A 20,435-nucleotide genomic window follows, 5' to 3' on the forward strand; every position below is an offset into this window, starting at 1 on the left:
ATCCATCAACTTCCTGCAATTTGTCCTTTCCACCAAAAAGTAGTCAATTACTGATTTTGTTCTTCTGTCACCCTACCCATATCTCGTAATTTTCCTGCTGTTTTTCTTTCAAAACCATGTATTCCCAACTATAAGTCCATTCCTTTTACAGAAGTCCACTAGTTCCTCTCCTTCACGATTCTTTTCCCCATATCCATATGGACCAATGACTTCTTCCTTTCCTTGTCTCTAGTTTCCAAACTGTGCATTCAGATCTCCCATAATAATCACTTCCACACCTGAAATCTCTCTTTCTACTTTCTCCAAGAATCCTTCAATATCTTATTTGCTGTTTCCTGTTTGTGGTGCATACACTTGTATGAAGTCCATCACTTCATTCTTCATCTTTAGTCTAATCTTCATTATTCTGTCACTCACACACATTCTACCACTTCAATATACTCCTCCAATTGCTTCGAAATGATTAGTCCCACTCCGTTTATTGCCTCTTGGCCACCACTCCAGTATAATGTGTACCTTTCCTCAATTTCTTCCTTCCGTTACCTTTCCATTTCACTTCACTGAGCCCCATCATTTCCACCTTCTCCATGAAATCTACTACTTCCTCTGCCTTTCCTGTCAGGGTCATAAGATTTACTATTTCCATAAGATTTACTACTCCTGTCCATAAAATTTCCTTTTACTAAGCTTCAGGTACAGTAAACGTGTTATAACTCGGCCACTTCGTAGCTGTGGCCTTTCTAAGAAATCGAAGGCTCGCATGTTTTGATGCCATTCGGCAGATTTGAGAAACGTTTTTGTAGAGTCTAGTAGAATGTCATTCTCTTCACTATATCCCGAGATCTAGTGACGTTACACTGAGGTACTGAATAACCGGTTGTCGCAGCTAGCGATGTATAATAAAAAGGCGGACATTGATTGTCAACGAGTTTAGTGTGTGTGCGCGTGGGGGGGGTTGTGGCAAGAAGCAGCATGGTTACCATGGTAGCTGCCAGTGGTGTTCATTACTGTTAGGTCGGGTATGTAAGATGACCCTTGATTTTTCACATGAGATTCTGAGAAAAAAACTTTGTCTTGGATTAGGAGAAATATGGTAATTGGTTGCTTTATCATTCATTTTTCATTATCCAATTGTGTTGACATATATATTGTGTTGTAAAATTAAATATTCATTCAAATTTTGCTTGCTATGACATTTTAAAATTTTTCTTCTAGATAAGTCGTGATGAGTTCATAAGCTGGCAGAAAGTGAGCGTCTTCCGAGGACTTCTAGCTATCGTAGGCTGGGTAATGATAGCAGTGAGTGATGATAAAGAAATGTTGTTATACCATCTCAGGAAGATGCTCACATACAGGAAGAAAAAGAAGAAGGATGTCACTACCATATTTTAATTTTTTGTTGTTGCTCATTTAATAAATGAACAGTGTGACATTTACATAGGAGCAAAGATATTGTTTATTCACGTACATATGATTTATACTTGTACATATCACAACAAATTAAAAATTTTCCTCTTGAATGTTTTCTTGACTACTTGAATAAATAATGAAGTATTATTTCATGCCTAAATTAAATCAAGATAGAAACTGAGATGCAAATTGGATTGATAGTATTTCTTCCAAACATAATGTATCTGCCAAATGTGTATTCCTCCCTGTTCTTGTATCTGCCTGTTTCTAACATGTCCTTATATTACTGAAATATTACAGGTGATTACTACCATATTGAATTGTCATTAGTTTAAATATCTTGATTTAATAGGGTTTTGAGCAGCTTGTTAATATGTGCAATAAAACTTTTTCCAGTAGGTAACTGGTGTATACCAGCTTCTTTTAGGGACAATGAAAATTGTAGATGATGACTCTGGACAACAAAAGTTTTGGTGGGTATATTTCTCAGAAGAAGCTGTTTGCAGGGTTTGAATCCATCATCTCCTGAATGCAAGCTATCAGCCTGTGCTGCAGAGTCAGCTTGCTCAGTATCTTTTTTTTGTTAAAAATAGGGCTAACTTATGGTACAGTATTCACTAAGAGAAAGTTTTTGAAAGTTTGTCCCAGAAGGGTACTGAAAAATGAAAAAAAAAGCAGTATATTTTAAACTAGCTGCAAACCTGTCTACGACAGGAAGAAGTGCTTCTAGAACAAATGACCTCATGCCTCTTCAAGAGAAGGTATCTATGAGAATGGATGCTACAAAAGTGTCAACTTTCAATTCTGGAAGTATTAAGTATGTAACAGAACTATAAAGGATAAGAATTACAGCTAAGAGTTCAGTTTAAGTTATAATACCCTCTTCAAGAGAATGAATTTAAGAGAATAAATACCACAAAGCATCAACCTTCAATTCATTAGGTATGTAACCTATGTAACCTAGACAATATTTCCATCCATGGACTCATGATCGGAGCTCGAGGCACAATCCCTAAATTTATTGTACAGCTATGGGATTCTCTCGGTCTCAGCCGGACACGACTTCACGACATCGCTATCGCCGCAATTCGAGGTTCAGTGACCATACTCCGTAATCATCTATATAACATCTGAAGAACCGTATTGCAAATTTATTCCTGAGCATTGTGGTGATTTTTCTACCTGGCCCACTAGCAAAGTCAACAGTAACTTAGAAGTCAAAATACTGTGTAGTCGACATACTTTGTCCTTGTGGCAGCCTCCGCATGGGGGAAGTTGTAATAATAATAATAATAATAATAATAATAATAATAATAATAATAATAATAATAATAATAATAATAATATCAATAATACACAGGGAATTAATACTCCTAGTTACTCACTTTAGCTACAGCTTGGGCACCTAATAGAGAAGAGCTCTCCACAGTAGCGTTAGTTATAAAAATAGGTAAGGTGGTTGGGCAGATGTGCTATAATCTTCTGAAAATATAAAAATAATAAAAATAAGTGCCTGGAATGTTATCTGTCCATTTCACAAAATCCTCTCCATTATAGGCTATTACTGATTCCTGGACTCCCGTGGGGACAAACAAATGCTTGTTACTATGTTTTTACTGTATTTTTGCTTCACGGTGTGCAATGTAACTCTTTAAGACGATTGAGCAGCCCCCCACATGTGAGATACGTCAGTTATCCCGTTCTTGACAGCAAGAAATGTGCCAATGTCAGAGATTCATCGGCATATCTGTAAAGTGTACGGTGTCAATACTGTGAGTGATGGAAGAGTCCGTAAGTGGGTAAGGCTATTCAAGGAAGGTCAGGAGAATGTTCATGACGACCCACGTTCTGGTTGGCCATCTGTGATCACTGATGATATTGTGTGCGAGGTTGACACCACCCTTCGTACAATCAGACCATTTACAACATCCTCTCTATCGCTTTCCTTTCCACACCTTTTAAGGTCATTTGTCTACAAAATTGTTTCAGAAAAGTTTGACTACAGAAAGTTGCAGATTATCTATTGTCCAAGAAAAATTAATCTCGATATTTAAAGCAATGTACAGTTGCTCCAAAAAAGAATGACAGTGTTCTTCATATGACTAGTTTTGCTTCTCATGGAGACATCTTTACACCCACGGGCATTAAACAAATTAAAAAGTAAACACAGTCATTCCTAATAAAATTCCTAGGGGATATCTTGATGTCAAGAGTGCACTCATTCTTTTTTGGAGCGACTGTACATTGACTCTCCAGTATGTAAGTCCAGATCATAACATAACTACGTACATGTGCATAGACTTGCAGTCTACACTGAAGACATAATTTCATAGAATTTAATTAATTTTATATTGTATAAAATCATTTAAATTTTAACTCTTATCATTGAAGAAAGGGAAGATATTCAAAGTCAACAAACACAAGCATATTTTTTTGTTCATTCTGCTGTTTTATTGACAAATAATGTAATGTGTCCACTCCAGTTCCACAGTGTATGTAGCAGGGGGCATGAGCATATCAAGCAAGCTCTCCATCAATCTGGAATTCCTCCAAAATTATGTAGACTTATTAAAGCATTTCTAACAAAGAACACAGTTCAAGTGAAAGCTGATCATAAGAAATCAAAACTCACTGAAATTAAATGTGGCATAGCACAAGGGTCTCCTATCTCACCATTCCTGTTTAGCAATCAGTACTGTTATACAAAATCTCACTGACCATGGCATATGCCAACATTACGGCTATATTTCATCTGATACTCTACCACCTTTACCCGCATTTGTTTTCAGCGATGACCTAGTAATAATCAGTAAAAGCAAAAGTGATGCTACTACCTAGTTAAATTTAGCAGAACGTAGCTTTGCTGAAATTGGTTTAAATGTTCATCCTCTTAAAAGTAAATGTGTAATCCCGAAGGAAGGAAAATTAACTGAAGGAAATGTCACTACATTTCAAGGATCAATAATCCCATCAATAAAAACAAACAACAAATGAATCAAATATTAAGGAATAGATTTCAACAATGAAATTTCTCTTGACGTAATAAGCACTGTAACTTCTGACTTAAATCGTTCTCAATATGATCGTACTTGGAGTTAATAAATATCAACTCCCACTCAGTTTGCTTAACAACTACACAATTATAAACAAAACTGCAACACTATTAACAAGAAAACGTACAATGAAGCAATCTACAGTCCATTCTGACTAGTGCAGATATCAATAAGTCCTCACACTGATTATTCACTTCACCATCACAAGGTAAGACTACCTCTCGGCCGTCAGCTCAATATATAGATCGTTAGATAGTCTAGAAATCTCTAACTTCTGGAAATGTTCTTGCAATGTCTTGAATGGAACACACTCGAACATTCAAAGAACAATTATCGACTAACCAGTCGATTGTAGTACTCCCATGTAGTTCAAACGCAAACATTCGTCTACAATATAAAAACCCATAATGAAGAAGTCTACCTAATCCCTAAAGCTTCCACACGTATCTGGATAATAAAACAACATGGTAAGCCCCAGAAACCTCCATATGTATGAGAATGATAGTGGAACATACCCAGTATATGAATATTACAAAGTTTTCAACAGATTTTGAGGTTATACGAATTTACAATACATATTTACAGGGAAATCATATGTTAGACATACTTAGCATTTAATGAAAGATAATTAAAATTTATTAAACATAACAATTGAAGGTTTGAAAAGGGTTAGGTTAGGTGTAAGATAGTGTACATATGACAGTTATCTCCCTAAAACCTTCAATATCTATCTTGTACATTCCTTATTCTAGGTCTTAAATTATATTTAGGTGTCGTTATATCTAAGTCTTTGCCTCTCTTATTCTCCAAAGGAAGCATCAGTGTCTGTTGAACTTCCATGAAGTTTGCATTCTCCTGAACCCCCGCAGAGTATCGACTGTTGGTCTTCCTCTTCGGTCACTCCATCTACTTGTAGGGGTAGAGGTCATCATCATCATCAATATCCCACTCCAGTTGCCCTGGTGTGGTTTACAAGCCTCCTCCACTCCTTTCTGTGCTTTCACTTTTCCTGCTCCATTACTTCCGTCACATCCAATCCATCTTCTCTAATTTCCTTCTAAATCTGATCTATCCACCTTCTTCTCAGTGTTCCAACTGGTCTCTTTCCCTTAACTTCTCTTTCCAATTCCCTTCTTGCTACCCATTCCTTTACCGTTCTTTTTACACGTCTGAACCATCTCAGTCTTGCTTTCTGTATCTTCTGTACTAACGGTTCTATATGCAGCTCTTCTCTGATTTTAATATCTTGAATTCTATCTCTTCTTGTCTTTTTAACCGATGTTCTTAAAAATGTCATTTCTACTGCTTGGATCTTACTATCTTGTCTCTTATTAGTTACCAGCATTTCTAGTCCGTATGTTACAATTGATATGAAATACTGTTTATATAATGTTCATTTCGTTCTCTTGGGTAGTTGGTCATCCCATAAAAGCTCTCTGACTTGATGAGAAAATATTGTACCTTTACTTAGTCTGTTATTAATTTCAGGGTTGATTTCATTACTTCCATTAATAATGCTACCCAGATATGTAAACACTGTTCTACATTCTCTAACCGTTCTCCATCTATGTTCACTTGGCTTCTCTTTCTCTCCTTTCCACAGTGCATGACTACAGTTTTCTTTTTACTAATTACCATTCCAAACTCCTTCAGATTTTCATTCCAAATGTCCAGTCTCCTTTTATCCCTTGGTTGTGGCATCATACACAACCAATCACCTGGCTCAAGGGAAATAGGGTCATCTTCCCTATCCTTCACTTGAGTAATTCTTGTCTGGCGCATCCACGTTGCGGGTGTCGGTATCCTCCACATCAGTAGGCCGGTGTGAAGGAGAGCTAAGTTCAGGCAGGAACCCAGTCTCACGGGGTATAACATGGAACCCATGTCCAGTGTTAAGGGTGAAGACCTTAACAGCATCTTAGGCAGAGAAGGAGACCTTCGGAATGGCGAAGATGGTGGATGGGGCAACCCATCCTCTCTGGGGAAAATTAGAAGAGGAAACCACTGCCTTGTGGAGAAGAGGGATCTTCAAAGGCTAAGGGAGTAAACCCCAAAACAAAATCCTCAGATGTGTTAGGCTTAGCAGGTCAGCAGATGAGTAAATTTGTACTTGCTTTCAACTATAATACAAGCCTAGGGGTCGAGGTAACGCTTTCAATTCTGACGTATGAACCTTCATCAGCAGTGTGGTCTTCAGGAGATACCATTCACCAACTTCTTATCCACCGTGAAAGGCCAGAGCCACTTTGGTGCCATCCCAGCGTGGAACTTCTGAAGCTTGTTGCTGAGGAGATGGTTTCAACAAAGAACTAACATTCCAGGTTTGAAGTCCCTTTTCTCCAGCGCATCGTTGTACTGGGCTTCCCTCTCACGCTTTAGCTTGGCAGTGCATCTGTTGAATCTGCTGTTGGTTCCTCGCATGCCATGCAACAGGATCCTCCTGTTCCTCTCTCTGCCCATGGATGATGTTCCAGTCACCAATTCTCATGTTGGGACGTCCAAGGATAAGTTTTGCAGGTGAGGAAACCTATGACTGTTAACTGCTGTCTGATGGCCAGAAGAGACTCATATAGGTGTTTTGTTTTTTGTTTTTTTTTTTGCTAGGGGCTTTACGTCGCGCCGACACAGATAGGTCTTATGGCGACGATGGGATAGGAAAGGCCTAGGAGTTGGAAGGAAGCGGCCGTGGCCTTAATTAAGATACAGCCCCAGCATTTGCCTGGTGTGAAAATGGGAAACCACGGAAAACCATTTTCAGGGCTGCCGATAGTGGGATTCGAACCTACTATCTCCCAGATGCAAGCTCACAGCCGCGCACCTCTATGCGCACGGCCAACTTGCCCGGTCATATAGGTGTTGGTCCCACTTGGTATGTTCTCTGTCGACTAAGTGGATCCAAAACATTTTCTTTAGCTCCTGGTTTCTTCGTTTGGTGGAATTCGCCTGCGGATGGTAGATGGGCGTAGTCCAATGTTCAGTTCCCCAATCTGACAAAGCTTGTAACCACTGTGTCAAGATGAACTGACTGCCATTGTCTGTGAGTAGGCACACAGACCTCTGGGGATATAACACCATTCAGTTCAGTTTTGAAATCAGAATTTTCAGTACAGTGTATACCTGAAGAAGTACTTCTAATTTTAAATTACATTGCAGGATATGTACTCAGGCACGAAATACGACAAGAAAATTGTGAATTATGTGTTTCATGGCTGCAAAGTAAGAAATCTGTGGATGTTGAAATACCACCTGAGTTCAAGTTAATTGAGGCATTAGACAGAGGTAAGCATTTGTTAGCCTCAGAACTGACTTTAACATTCTGCCACCAAGCCCCCAATGGCCCCTTAGTTGTTGACTGACAATCTGTAAGTAGATTTCTGTAGATATATTTGTTGTACAAATTAGGGACTCCGATGTTCTTAGAAATGTCTTAGGACACTCCTTGAGCCTACCATGAAATTCTGGTAGGCTGTTCTTAATCACTCTAGTATCAGCAGGTATCCTAAAGGGGAGATCGCCTGGCTGAGTGGCTCAGATGGTTAAGGCGCTGGCCTTCTGACCCCAACTTGGCAGGTTCGATCCTGGCTCAGTCCGGTGGTATTTGAAGGTGCTCAAATACGTCAGCCTCGTGTCGGTAGATTTACTGACACGTAAAAGAACTCCTGTGGGACTAAATTCTGGCACCTCGGCGTCTCCGAAAACCGTAAAAGAGTAGTTAGTGGGACGTAAAACAAATAACATTTTAATGTAATAATAAGGGAGATCCTTACCCATGCCAACTTGGTTACTACTTACGTACATTTTCTTCTCGAGGGTTAAAATTTTAGTATTAACCTTTGATTCAAGCTTCGTAAATTTCTTGTCTACCTCAGTTTTAAAATTTATAGATTCTCGCTCAATTTCACCAAACTTTTCCTCAACTTAATTTTCCAAAGTGTGTATATTGTTTACTATTTTATCCATGTCTAATTCTAAGCTGCTTATTTTATCATTAATTTTTTAGATATTTTCTTTGAAATTCTTGTCTAAAGAATTGATTTGCTCCTTTATCTCTTGAGATTGGGTCTCAATTTTTCTGGACTGGGTCTGAATCACGGATGTTAATTGTTCAAACATAGCTCTTAACTGGTCGTTGGCTTCTTTTTTCCCATTGTGTGTTATAAGTGAAAACTGTCTGGATCCTTCTTGTTGTTCAACATATTCTGGCGCAGCCTCTCTTTCAAGTCCGCTTTGCTTCCTGCCATCAGCAAGCCTCGGGATGCCAGCGCTTAGCATAAAATAGACACGGTCATCTTGTCAGTTTTTATTTCTGAGTCTTCAAGGGTCCTGTCAGGGTCACCAATTTATCATTCTCAGTGCAATCTTACTTGAAGTAAATAAATAATCACATAAGATACGTTTACTTCTTGATCAGAAAACCACTTTAATGTCACTGAGTCTATTCTTTAACAACACACAACTCCCACACAGTTCGCTTAACAACTACACAATTATACACATATAAACAACACTGCAACACTATTAACAAATAAAAGTCTGGCTCTATGGCTAAATAGTTAGCATGCTGGCCTTTGGTCACAGGGGTCCTGGGTTTGATTCCCGGCAGAGTTGGGAATTTTAACCATAATTGGTTCATTTCTCTGGCACAGAGTCTGGGTGTATGTGTTGTCTTCATCATCATTTCATCCTCATCGTCATGCGCAGGTCGCCTACGGGAGTCAAATCGAAAGACCTGCACCTTGCGAGCCGAACATGTCCTCGGACACTCCTGGCACTCAAAGCCATGTGCCATTTCATTTCAACAAATAAAAAGCACACTGAAGCAATTTACAATCAATTCTGACTAGTGCAGATATCAACAAGTCCTCACACTGATTATTCACTTCACCATCACAAGGCAAGACTAACTCTCGGCCATCAGCTCGATATGTATATTGTTAGACAGATAGTCTTAGAAATCTCTAACTTCTGGAAATGTTCTTGTAACGTCTTGAATGGAACACACCGAAATATTCAAAGAACAATGTATCGACTGGCCAGTCGATTAGAGTACTCCCATGCAGATTAAACTCGAACATTTGATTACGATACATAATTATTACATACTATGAATCTCATGTTAAATCCGTATTGACGGTTGAACTTCTTACAAAATTGTAACAAAACTGTTTTAATCCTCCTAGTCTAGACAATATATTTTACATCCAATTAAGATGAAACTTCACACATGAATAGACATGTTTCGACCTGGCATTGGGTCATCCTCAGTAAGACATATATAAAGAATTAAAAACATAGGAAACACACAAAATGAAATGTTAGTTAAAAAGATTTTTAAAAAGCATGATGAAAGTTAAAAAATTGTAAAATGTTGATCGTTAAAACAGTCTTGAGCTGGTGGTCTTTCTGTGTCATTGTTTTTGTCCTCTGGCATGGTTCAAATGGTATATGTATACTGTTGGCTTAGTTGTTGTGTTCCGACATTGGCTGATATACATATGCATTATTGAAGTTGAACCGTCTGAATTTTAGTCTCTAAAATGGATAATACAAATCGAATTATGAATGAACGAAAATTAACTTACGTTACAAGGCCCACTTGTATCACCCATGTTCTCTGACTATGGAGTCCAGCTCTCGACGGACTTGCTCCCGCATTAGAGACACAAGATATGTTACTACAAGGAAGTGGAGGGGGGAAATGGGGCGGGGCTTGTGGGAGAATGGAAGTATGCAGAATAATGGGGGCGGTGACTGAAACCGAGTGTAATAATTGTGAGTTATTATGTTCCTGTTTTTTACTACAATTGATCGGAATGAAAGTTTCCCATATTATGTTCTTTTTTAAAATTTATCTCATTTAAGTTGAGGGCTGGGTTCTTATGTTGATCCATACTGATGTAAAAATTCTCTAAAAAGTTTGTAGTGGACCTTTTTGTTCACGTTGTAGAATTTTAATAATAATAATAATAATAATAATAATAATAATAATGTTATTTGCTTTATGTTCCACTGACTACTTTTTCGGTCTTCGGAGACGCCGATGTGCCGGAATTTAGTCCCACAGGAGTTCTTTTACGTGCCAGTAAATCTACCAACATGAGGCTGACGTATTTGAGCACCTTCAAATACCACCGGACTGAGCCAGGATCGAACCTGCCATGTTCGGGTCAGAAGGCCAGCGCCTCAACACTCTGAGCCACTCAGCCCGGCTGTAGAATTTTTAGATCTTGATCTATTGTAGTATAATTGTGGTTATAGTCTTTGTGGTGGTTACTCATGGCAGAGAAACGATTATATTTTAAAGTGTTGTGATGTTCTGTATATCTTGTGAGGAAGTTCCTACCAGTTTGTCCAGTTTGACACACATCCCTGACATTCCAGTTTATATATCCCAGAATTTGTGTATTTATTGCTAGTATTTACTGTGTGAGAGTTAAATAATATTCTTTCATTAGTGTTGCTGGTTTTGAAAGTAATTTTTAGGTTCTGTTTTTTTTAAGACATTGGTCATTATGTGTATATTATTATTGCTAAATGTGAATGTGGCCCTTTTTCTTGTTTTTTTTGTTTTTTTGACTCTTCCGTTAAAGTAGTTGTGGGCTTGTTAGTATGTTTGTCGATTAGCTTATTTATAAATTTTGTGCTGAATCCGTTGTTCAAAACTATTTCACAGATGGTCTTGATTTCTTTTTTCAAATTTTTCTTTGAGAGCGGGATCTTTAAAGCTTTTTCTAACATTCTATTGTAGGCAGCTTTCTTGTGCGCTTCAGGCTGTATAGAATTTTGTTTAATGGTGTTAGCAGTGTAGGTTGGTTTCCGGTAAATGTTAAATGCCAGGTGATTATTCTTATGACGTGGTAGTGTTATGTCTAAATAATGAAGTGAGTTATTGTTCTCCATTTCCATAGTGAATTTGATATTTTGATCTAAACTGTTGAGTAGTTCCAAAATTTCCTTTCCTTCGTTAACGCTGCAATCCATGATGGCTAGCACATTGTCGACGTAACGTGTCCAGTATTTTATAGCTTTGATCTGATCTGTGATGTTTGTGTGTTTAAGTGGTCCATATATATGTTCGCCAGAATACTAGGGGATGGTGCTCGCATAGGTAAACCTGTCTGTGGTAGATTTTATTCTCAAAAATGAAATAATTATTACTTAAAGAGAATTTTAATAGGCCTATAAACTCATCACCAATGCTTAATTTACTGAATTTGGTTAAATTATTCCGTATCAAATTTATAGTGGTTTTAACAGGGATATTGGCATACATATTGACAGCATCAAATGAAAGGATCTTGTGGTATTCTGGTACCTTTACATGTTTTATTCTTTTGCAAAGTTCTATGGAGTTCTTTATCATTGTATTTGCTTGGTAGTGATAATGTGTACTTAAGGAAACCTTGAATAAATTGAGATAATTTGTACGTCACTACCCCTAAAATTGATAATTGGTCGTATGGGGGTGTTAGCCTTATGAATTTTTGGTAACGATTTTGCTACGGGTAACCTAGGGTTCATGGCAATGAGTTTTCCTTTGCAAATTCATTAAAAAGGAAAGTACTATTATAGACTATTGATTTTAATTTTTTTCAGGTTATTTAATAAATCCTTCTTGATTACGTCAAATTTGTTTTCCACAAAAAACAAATGCGTTTTATTAATATAATCTTTCTTTTCCATGATTTCTGTTGTACTCCCTTTATCAGATTTAGTTGCTATTAGGTCATACATACATTATCATTATAGACTGTTATGCCTTTCAGCGTTCAGTCTGCAAGCCTCTGTGAATGTACTAAACGCTGCCACAATCCTCGATTTGCAACTAGTGTTGTGGCCTCATTTAGTTCTGTACCTCTTATCTTTAAATTGTTAGAAACCGAGTCTAACCATCGTCGTCTTGGTCTCCCTCTATTTCTCTTACCCTCCATAGCAGAGTCCATTATTCTCCTAGGTAACCTATCCTCCTCCATTCGCCTCACATGACCCCACCACTGAAGCCAGTTTATGCGTACAGCTTCATCCATCGAGTTCATTCCTAAATTAGCCTTTATCTCCTCATTCCGAGTACCCTCCTGCCATCGTTCCCACCTGTTTGTACCAGCAATCATTCTTGCTACTTTCATGTCTGTTACTTCTAACTTATGAATAAGATATCCTGAGTCCACCCAGCTTTCGCTCCCGCAAAGCAAAGTTGGTCTGAAAACAGACCCATGTAAAGATAGTTTCGTATGGGAGCTGACTTCCTTCTTACAGAATACTACTGATCGCAACTGTGAGCTCACTGCATTAGCTTTACTACACCTTGATTCAACCTCACTTACCATATTACCATCCTGGGAGAACACACAACCTAAATACTTTAAATTATCGACCTGTTCTAGCTTTGTATCACCAATCCGACATTCAATTCTGTTGAATTTCTTACCTACTGACATCAATTTAGTCTTCGAGAGGCTAATTTTCATACCATACTCATTGCACCTATTTTCAAGTTCCAAGATATTAGACTGCAGGCTTTCGGCACAGTCTGCCATTAAGACCAAGTCATCAGCATAGGCCAAACTGCTTACTACATTTCCACCTAGGTGAATCCCTCCCTGCCATTTTATACCTTTCAGCAGATGATCCATGTAAACTACGAACAGCAAAGGTGAAAGATTACAGCCTTGTCTAACCCCTGTAAGTACCCTGAACCAAGAACTCATTCTACCATCAATTCTCACTGAAGCCCAATTGTCAACATAAATGCCTTCGATTGATTTTAATAATCTACCTTTAATTCCATAGTCCCCCAGTATAGTGAACATCTTTTCCCTCTGTACCCTGTCATATGCTTTCTCTAGATCTACGAAACATAAACACAACTGCCTATTCCTCTCGTAGCATTTTTCAATTACCTGGCGCATACTGAAAATCTGATCCTGACAGCCTCTCTGTGGTCTGAAACCACACTGGTTTTCATCCAACTTCCTATCAACCACAGTTGGCACCCTCCCTTCCAAGATGCCAGTGAATACTATGCCTGGTATACTAATCAATGAGATACCTTGATAGTTTTGCAATCCTTCCTGTTCCCTTGCTCTTAGATAGGTGTAATTACTGCTTTTGTCCAATCTGAAGGTACCTTACCAACACTCCATGCTAATTTTACTACTCTATGAAGCCATTTCATCCCTGCCTTCCCACTATACTTCACCAATTCAGGTCTAATTTCATCTATTCCTGCTGCCTTATGACAACGGAGTTTATTTACCATCCTTTCCACTTCCTCAAGCATAATTTCACCAACATCATTTTCCTCCTCCCCATGAGCTTGGCTGTTTGCAACACCACCAGAATGATTTCCTTTTACATTGAGAAGATGTTCAAAATATTCCCTCCACCTCTCCAGTGATTCCGTGGGATCTATTATGAGTTCACTTGAATTACTCAAAATACTGTTCATTTCCTTTTTCCCTCCCTTCCTAAGATTCTTTATTACTGTCCAGAAAGGTTTCCCTGCTGCTTGACCTAGCCTTTCCAGTTTATTACCAAAATCTTCCCATGACTTCTTTTTGGATTCAACAACTATTTGCTTCGCTCTGTTTCTTTCATCTACGTATAAATCCCTGTCTGCCTTGGCCCTTGTTCGGAGCCATTTCTAATAAGCCTTCTTTTTACGTTTACAGGCTGCTCTCACTTCATCATTCCACCAAGATGTTCGCCTTTTCCCATCTTTACACACAGTTGTTCCTAAGCATTCCCTTGCTGTTTCTACTACGGCATCCCTGTATGCCATCCATTCACTTTCTATATCCTGAACCTGCTTACTGTCTACTGTTCGAAACTTCTCACTAATCATATCCATCTACTTGTGTCTAATTTCCTCGTCCTGGAGATTTTCTACCCTTATTCGTTTGCAGACAGATTTCACTTTCTCCACCCTAGGCCTAGAGATACTTAGTTCACTACAGATCAAATAGTGGTCTGTATCATCGAAAAATCCCCGGAAAACTCGTACATTCCTAACAGATTTCCTGAATTCAAAGTCTGTTAAGATATAGTCTATTATGGATCTGGTACCCCTAGCCTCCCATGTGTAGCGGTGAATAGCCTTATTCTTTAAGAATGTATTCGTAACAGCTAGCACAGAAGTCCAGCAAATGCTTCCCAGTCCCATTAGGTTCCATATCTTCCCCACATTTACCAATCACCCTTTCGTATCGTTCAGTTCTATTCCCAACTCTCGCATTGAAATCGCCCATTAGCATTATTCTATCCTTGCTGTTGACCCTGACCACGATGTCACTCAATGCTTCATAAAACTTGTCAACTTCATCCTCATCTGCACCCTCACATGGTGAATACACGGACACAATTCTTGTCCTAATTCCTCCAACTGACAAATCTACCCACATCATTTGCTCATTTATGTGCCTAACAGAAACTATGTTGCGTGCAATGGTATTCCTGACAAAGAGCCCTACCCCAGACTCTGCCCTTCCCTTTCTAACACCCGTCAAGTACACTTTATATTCTCCTATCTCTTCCTCGTTTTCTCCCCTTACCCGAATATCACTTACTCCTAGCACATCCAAATGAATCCTCTTTGCTGACTCAGCCAGTTCTACCTTCTTTCTTCCATAAGCCCCATTAATATTGATAACTCCCCATCGAATTCCATTTCATTCGCCAAGTTGTTTCCAAGGAGTCCCTTGCCTGTCAAATGGGAGTGGGACTCCATTACTCCCATAGGTCCGAGGCTTGCTTAAAATGTTCTGAGCTCGGTAAATTCACGAAGCAGGATGCTACCCTACTTGCACATAGTCCAAGTGAGGATCTCTCCTCTAACGGGTTATGGACCATTAACCTTTAATTTTTCTTTTAGGTTTTTAACTTTCTTACTAATGGATCGGTCTGTGTTGTGATGAAATACTTGTTTATGATAAGATAAAAGTTTTTTTAAATAACACCAAGCTCGATAGCTGCAGTCGCTTAAGTGCGGCCAGTATCCAGTATTCGGGAGATAGTGGGTTCGAACCCCATTGTCATCAGCCCTGAAGATGGTTTTTCGTGGTTTCCCATTTTCACACCAGGCAAATGCTGGGGCTGTATCTTAATTAAGGCCACGGCCGGTTCCTTCCCACTCCTAGCCCTTTCTTGTTCCATCATCGCCATAAGACCTATCTATGTTGGTGCGAGGTAAAGCCAATAGCAAAAAAAAAAGTTTCTTTATAACATATTTTCTCTCTTCCTGTTTATCTAAGGGTAATTTGTTGACTGCCATTTCTGTTTCTACTAAAATGGTAATTAAACTATCATGTGTGGAGGTGGCGGGCCAATTATGTTTAGGTCCACTACTCAGAATTTCAAGGTCATCCTTGCTAAGACTTACTTTACTCTGGTTCATAACCGGTAGATGGAAAACTTTGGATTTGATGTTGGTTTCAGTTGTGTTGGTTATTCAACCAAGGTTTTTCAACCTTAATTCTATTTGTATTATCCATTTTACAGACTAAAATTCAGATGGTTCAACTTCAATAATGCATATGTAGTATATCAGCCCATGTCGGAACGCAACAACTAAGCCAACAATATACAGATACCATTGTAACCACGTCAGAGGACAAAAACATTGAAACAGAAAGACCCCCAGCTCAAAACTGTTTTAACGATCAGCATTTCACAGTTTTTTAACTTTCATCATGCTTTTTAAAAACTTTTTAACTAACATTTCATTTTGTGTGTTTCCTATGATTTAATTCTTTATACATGTCTTACTGAGGATGACCCAATGCCGAGTCGAAACATGTCTATTTATGTGTGAAGTTTCGTCTTGTTTGGACGTAAATTATATAGTATTGAGTGGGAGGATTAAAATAGTTTTGTTACAATTTTGTACGATATAAGATCCCATAATGAAGAAATCTACTTAATTCGTAAAGCTTTCACTTGTATCTGGATAATAAAACATCACTGTAAGACTCCAGAAACCTTCATATGTATCAGAATGATGTGGAACAAAAAACATACCCAATTAACAAATATTACAAAGTTTTCTACAGTTTTCGACTGAACAGATTTTGAGGTTATACGAATTTACAGGGAAATCATATGTTAAACGTACTTAGCATTTTAAAAAAAAAGATGATTAATATATATTAAACATAATAAGTGAAGGTTTTACCAGGGTTAAATTAGGTGTAAGATAGCGTACATACGACAAATAATCTGGTAAAAGCAGAACTTCTAAAACCAGAGCAGAAGATAAAGAATATTAATGAGTTTGTTTGGCCAGGTTTAATCTAGCCACCACAATGTGCCCCTCTGACACAGCTATGAAACTCCTCTTAAAGATTTGGAAAAATTTGTAAGATGTTCTGTAAAAGAAATAATGATGCTGCCAGATATTATCCCAAACGCCATGCTGTATGGTGCCAGCAAGGTCAGAGAGATTGGCCTAATTTGCATAGAATGGGAAGCTAGTATTCAGCATTATACAGGACTCGAAAAATATTGAAGTAAAATGGCACCATAACTAACCTATAATGCTTCGAGTGCTCTGGTTTTAGAGTTCTGCTTTTACCAGGTTATTTGTCATATGTACGCTATCTTACACCTAAACTAACCCTTGTAAAACCTTCAATTATTATGTTTAATACATTTTAATCATCTTTTATATTTCTTCCAGATGCACTAATCATTTGAACTAGTCTTGAAACTACAGCAAGTCCCGAGTTATCAACAGCAAACGGTCACCCAGCATAGTGATCAAACTGGACAGCAATCACTTTGCGACAACACATGGGCAAAACTAGCCGATTATGAATATCAAGGGACGCTATGCAAACCGCATGGCATTTCTGACAAGTGGGATAGCACTCAAGAAATTTACGCAGACCGGACAGTTCTGATCTAACAAATTTATATTAACATGTATATGTTTGTGGGCTGGAGGTCTATCTGAAATTAGTATGGACAAAAAAACAGATCCCATAACCAGGCAACCAGTGTACGTCATATGGATGGAAGAACGATACCATTTTGGTGGATGGAAACGCATCTCTTTGGAGAATGTTGATGTTGGACATTATAGAATGTTAATATATAAGGCTTCTTGTCTTCCCCGTAGTCAGGATCAAACTCATCAGTGTCCTGTATTGTTGAGATGAGTGGGATAATTTTGTTTTGTTTTGGGTAGTAAGACATAAGTGTCATGTTGTTTTTGAATGCAAACGTGGTTGAACTGACTGGTCTGTTTGTAGCTATGAACTCCGAAGGGATCTCTCTCGTATTTTTCTGATTGTCCCTACTAAGGTCAAGTTGTGGTCTTTCTAAAGTGTTTCAGCCAATGGTATGGAAGTGTACCAATTATCGTTGTGATATTTCCTCCAGATCCACTAATCATTTGAACTAGCCTTTAAACTACAGTGAGTCCCAAGTTATCAACAGCAAACAATCCCTGATGCTGCTTCCCAGCGTCCACTTCCATATTGATAGTGTACATAGTTTACACATGCCATAGCATAAACTTTTATGCTGAATTTTGCAGGCTTATTTTTTATGTATACTCTAAATGGACAACGGCATCTGATTGACTCCAACATTTCATCTATTTAAGGTAGATATTCACTAACAGCGAACTTAGATTTACACAACTCAACCTCTTTTTCAAAAACCTTGCATAAAGGCTCCAGCCTGTCATGTTTCCTACGTTGCTTTCGTGTCTCAGCATTGTCAAACTGGATAGCTCTTATCAAAAATTTGAATTTCCTTAGGCTCATACAATTCCAAAAAACTTTTACATTGGTGCCATCAGTCGACCACAAATCATAAAAATTCAAATGGGAAGCCCTGAGTACACCAGACATATATATATATATAGACATATATATAGAGAGACATATATATATCATCCTTACAAATGCATCTGTTTCAGTCCTTGAAGTGTCAGCAGCATCCCTCCCACGGCTGTAGTTCGGCCTCATTTTTGCTATGCGTTGATTGGTAAACATCGCAATATAATTCAAAATTTCCTCCGTAAAAAAGTGTTTCAGCCAATAGTATGGAAGTGTACCAATTATCGTTGTGATATTTCTTCCAGATCTGCTAATCATTTGAACTAGTCTTGAAACTGCAGCTTGCTTGAACTGGTGAATCAATTGAATTGCCTACTTTTGCACGAGGAAGATGTCCGACTAAGTTCTTAGCAAACATTTTTGTTTTGCGGAGGGCAATGAATATCTCACGTTGATTTTTAACTTTCCTGACATATTGAGAACCAGTTACATTTGCCGCTTCTTGCACTACTTCATATGTAGGAGTCTCTTTTCTTCTTTCTTGTACTACAGTGCATTCCCGATAATTCGCAGTAATTAATGCACGCACTTCTGCGAATTATCGAAAACTGCAAATTATCCGCAGTCATTTTTTAGCCTGGTAAAAACAAAACCAGAGGTTAAAATAATGAAATGTATTTTATGAACAAGCAGAAAATAATTATAACACTTCATATTGTATTGTAAGACACACTAGAGAAAAATTACAAAATGCCATGTGATTGTGCCAACATTCATATCTAATGAAAAAAATCGGTCATCACTTTTTGTTTCTTAGACGATTGTTCATTTTTTCTAATTTTGGATCGTATATTTTTCAAGAAAACAATATCTGAAAATGAAAATTCATCTCTATTTTTCTATGTAAGAGATAAGTGTGCCTTTAGAGACACTAGCTTGGCCGTGGGAAACTTTTGAAGTTTCCGTTGCATCACTCCCGCACTCTATATCATCTGAATCTCCGCTTCCTCACCAACCGTCAAATTCCGTACAATATCCTCCTCACTTTCATGTCTGAAACCATAATCGTCCTTATCGACGTCTAACCACTCAATAATGTCACTTTCTTCTGCATTTTGGCATTTATCCAGGTTTTTCAGTAATGATATAATCGTAGCAAAAGACTACATTGCCCGTTCGAAATATCATCACACTGAAGCCGGCAAATGCTTGCTCTTCACCTAGAACAGATTTCCATGATCGTGTGAGCTTAGTAGCGGTAATTTTGTCCCATGACTTATTGACTGCATGAAGAGCATCCAACAAACTGAAGTCCTTCCAAAAGAATTAAGAATTAATACTGTAAAAAATAACTCTCAGAGACCCGCGAATTAACTGCAAAGCGAATTATCTGCACATGAATTATCGGGAGCGCTCTGTACTTCTTTTTCAGAAGATTGCTCACTATCTGTGTTTAATTATTATACTTCTAAATTATCATCTCTTTCATCATCTGAAGCAACATCATCAACAAATTCAATTGCTCTTTTGTCACGGAATAGCTGCCACTTTATAGCTCCAGGGTTCACAGGTCTTTCTTCTTCTCCTCATTGTTCTTCTTTCTCTACACTCTCGATGAGGTGTAAAATTCTCTCTAAACCATAGTCAACTTTTGTACCTATATACAATTTATATGCAACTATACATCATTATATGTACAAATTAATACAACAATAATCCACTGAAAAAATAAACCTTAAAACCAAACCCTTCTATACCAGCAACAAAGACCGCAGATGGTGAATGTCAGGAGTCACACACGGTATAAAGGACCAGGTAATGAGACAATGCCAGGAGTCGCATGTTGTGGAAATAACCAGGCTTGCAGACAAAGCTGTCCACCAACAAACTGGTGATGGAAGGGAGAACGCAGACATGAACATGTGCAGAGGACAAGTCCATTGAAAGGTATTGGAGGCAAGGATGCTTTATATTGTGAAACTATTTTTAAAGGAAAAACTGTATGCGCCCAGTCTTAACAGACCATGATGTGACCCCTCGTGGGTTAACCCACTTATATGCCCAAGTAAAAGTATCGCCCAAATATATGGCAAGTATTTATGAACCATTTGTCTGAGTGAAGGTACAACTTGGAGGCGGGGTGTGATTTGTTTAGTGACCTTCCCTAATTCACAACCGTAAAGGAGAACAG

At 38.2% G+C, this 20,435-nt stretch overlaps 1 protein-coding gene across 3 annotated transcripts in view; it reads left to right on the forward strand.

Moving 5' to 3' along the window:
• Nucleotides 1-1,513, forward strand: part of LOC136862786 (uncharacterized) — a 156,299-nt gene extending 154,786 nt beyond the window's left edge. For 2 of the 3 annotated variants that reach the window (XM_067139042.2, XM_067139043.2), the window contains exon 5: nucleotides 1,216-1,513. In XM_067139042.2, the coding sequence (XP_066995143.2) occupies nucleotides 1,216-1,392 (177 nt within the window). In that variant the 3' untranslated portion in view covers nucleotides 1,393-1,513. The remainder of the gene's footprint in view (nucleotides 1-1,215) is intronic. The other variant, XM_067139044.2, reaches the window with a different exon arrangement.
• The last annotated feature ends 18,922 nt before the right edge of the window (nucleotides 1,514-20,435 follow it).

The sequence above is a fragment of the Anabrus simplex genome, chromosome 2, assembly GCF_040414725.1.
Source record: "Anabrus simplex isolate iqAnaSimp1 chromosome 2, ASM4041472v1, whole genome shotgun sequence".
NCBI lineage: Eukaryota > Metazoa > Arthropoda > Insecta > Orthoptera > Tettigoniidae > Anabrus > Anabrus simplex.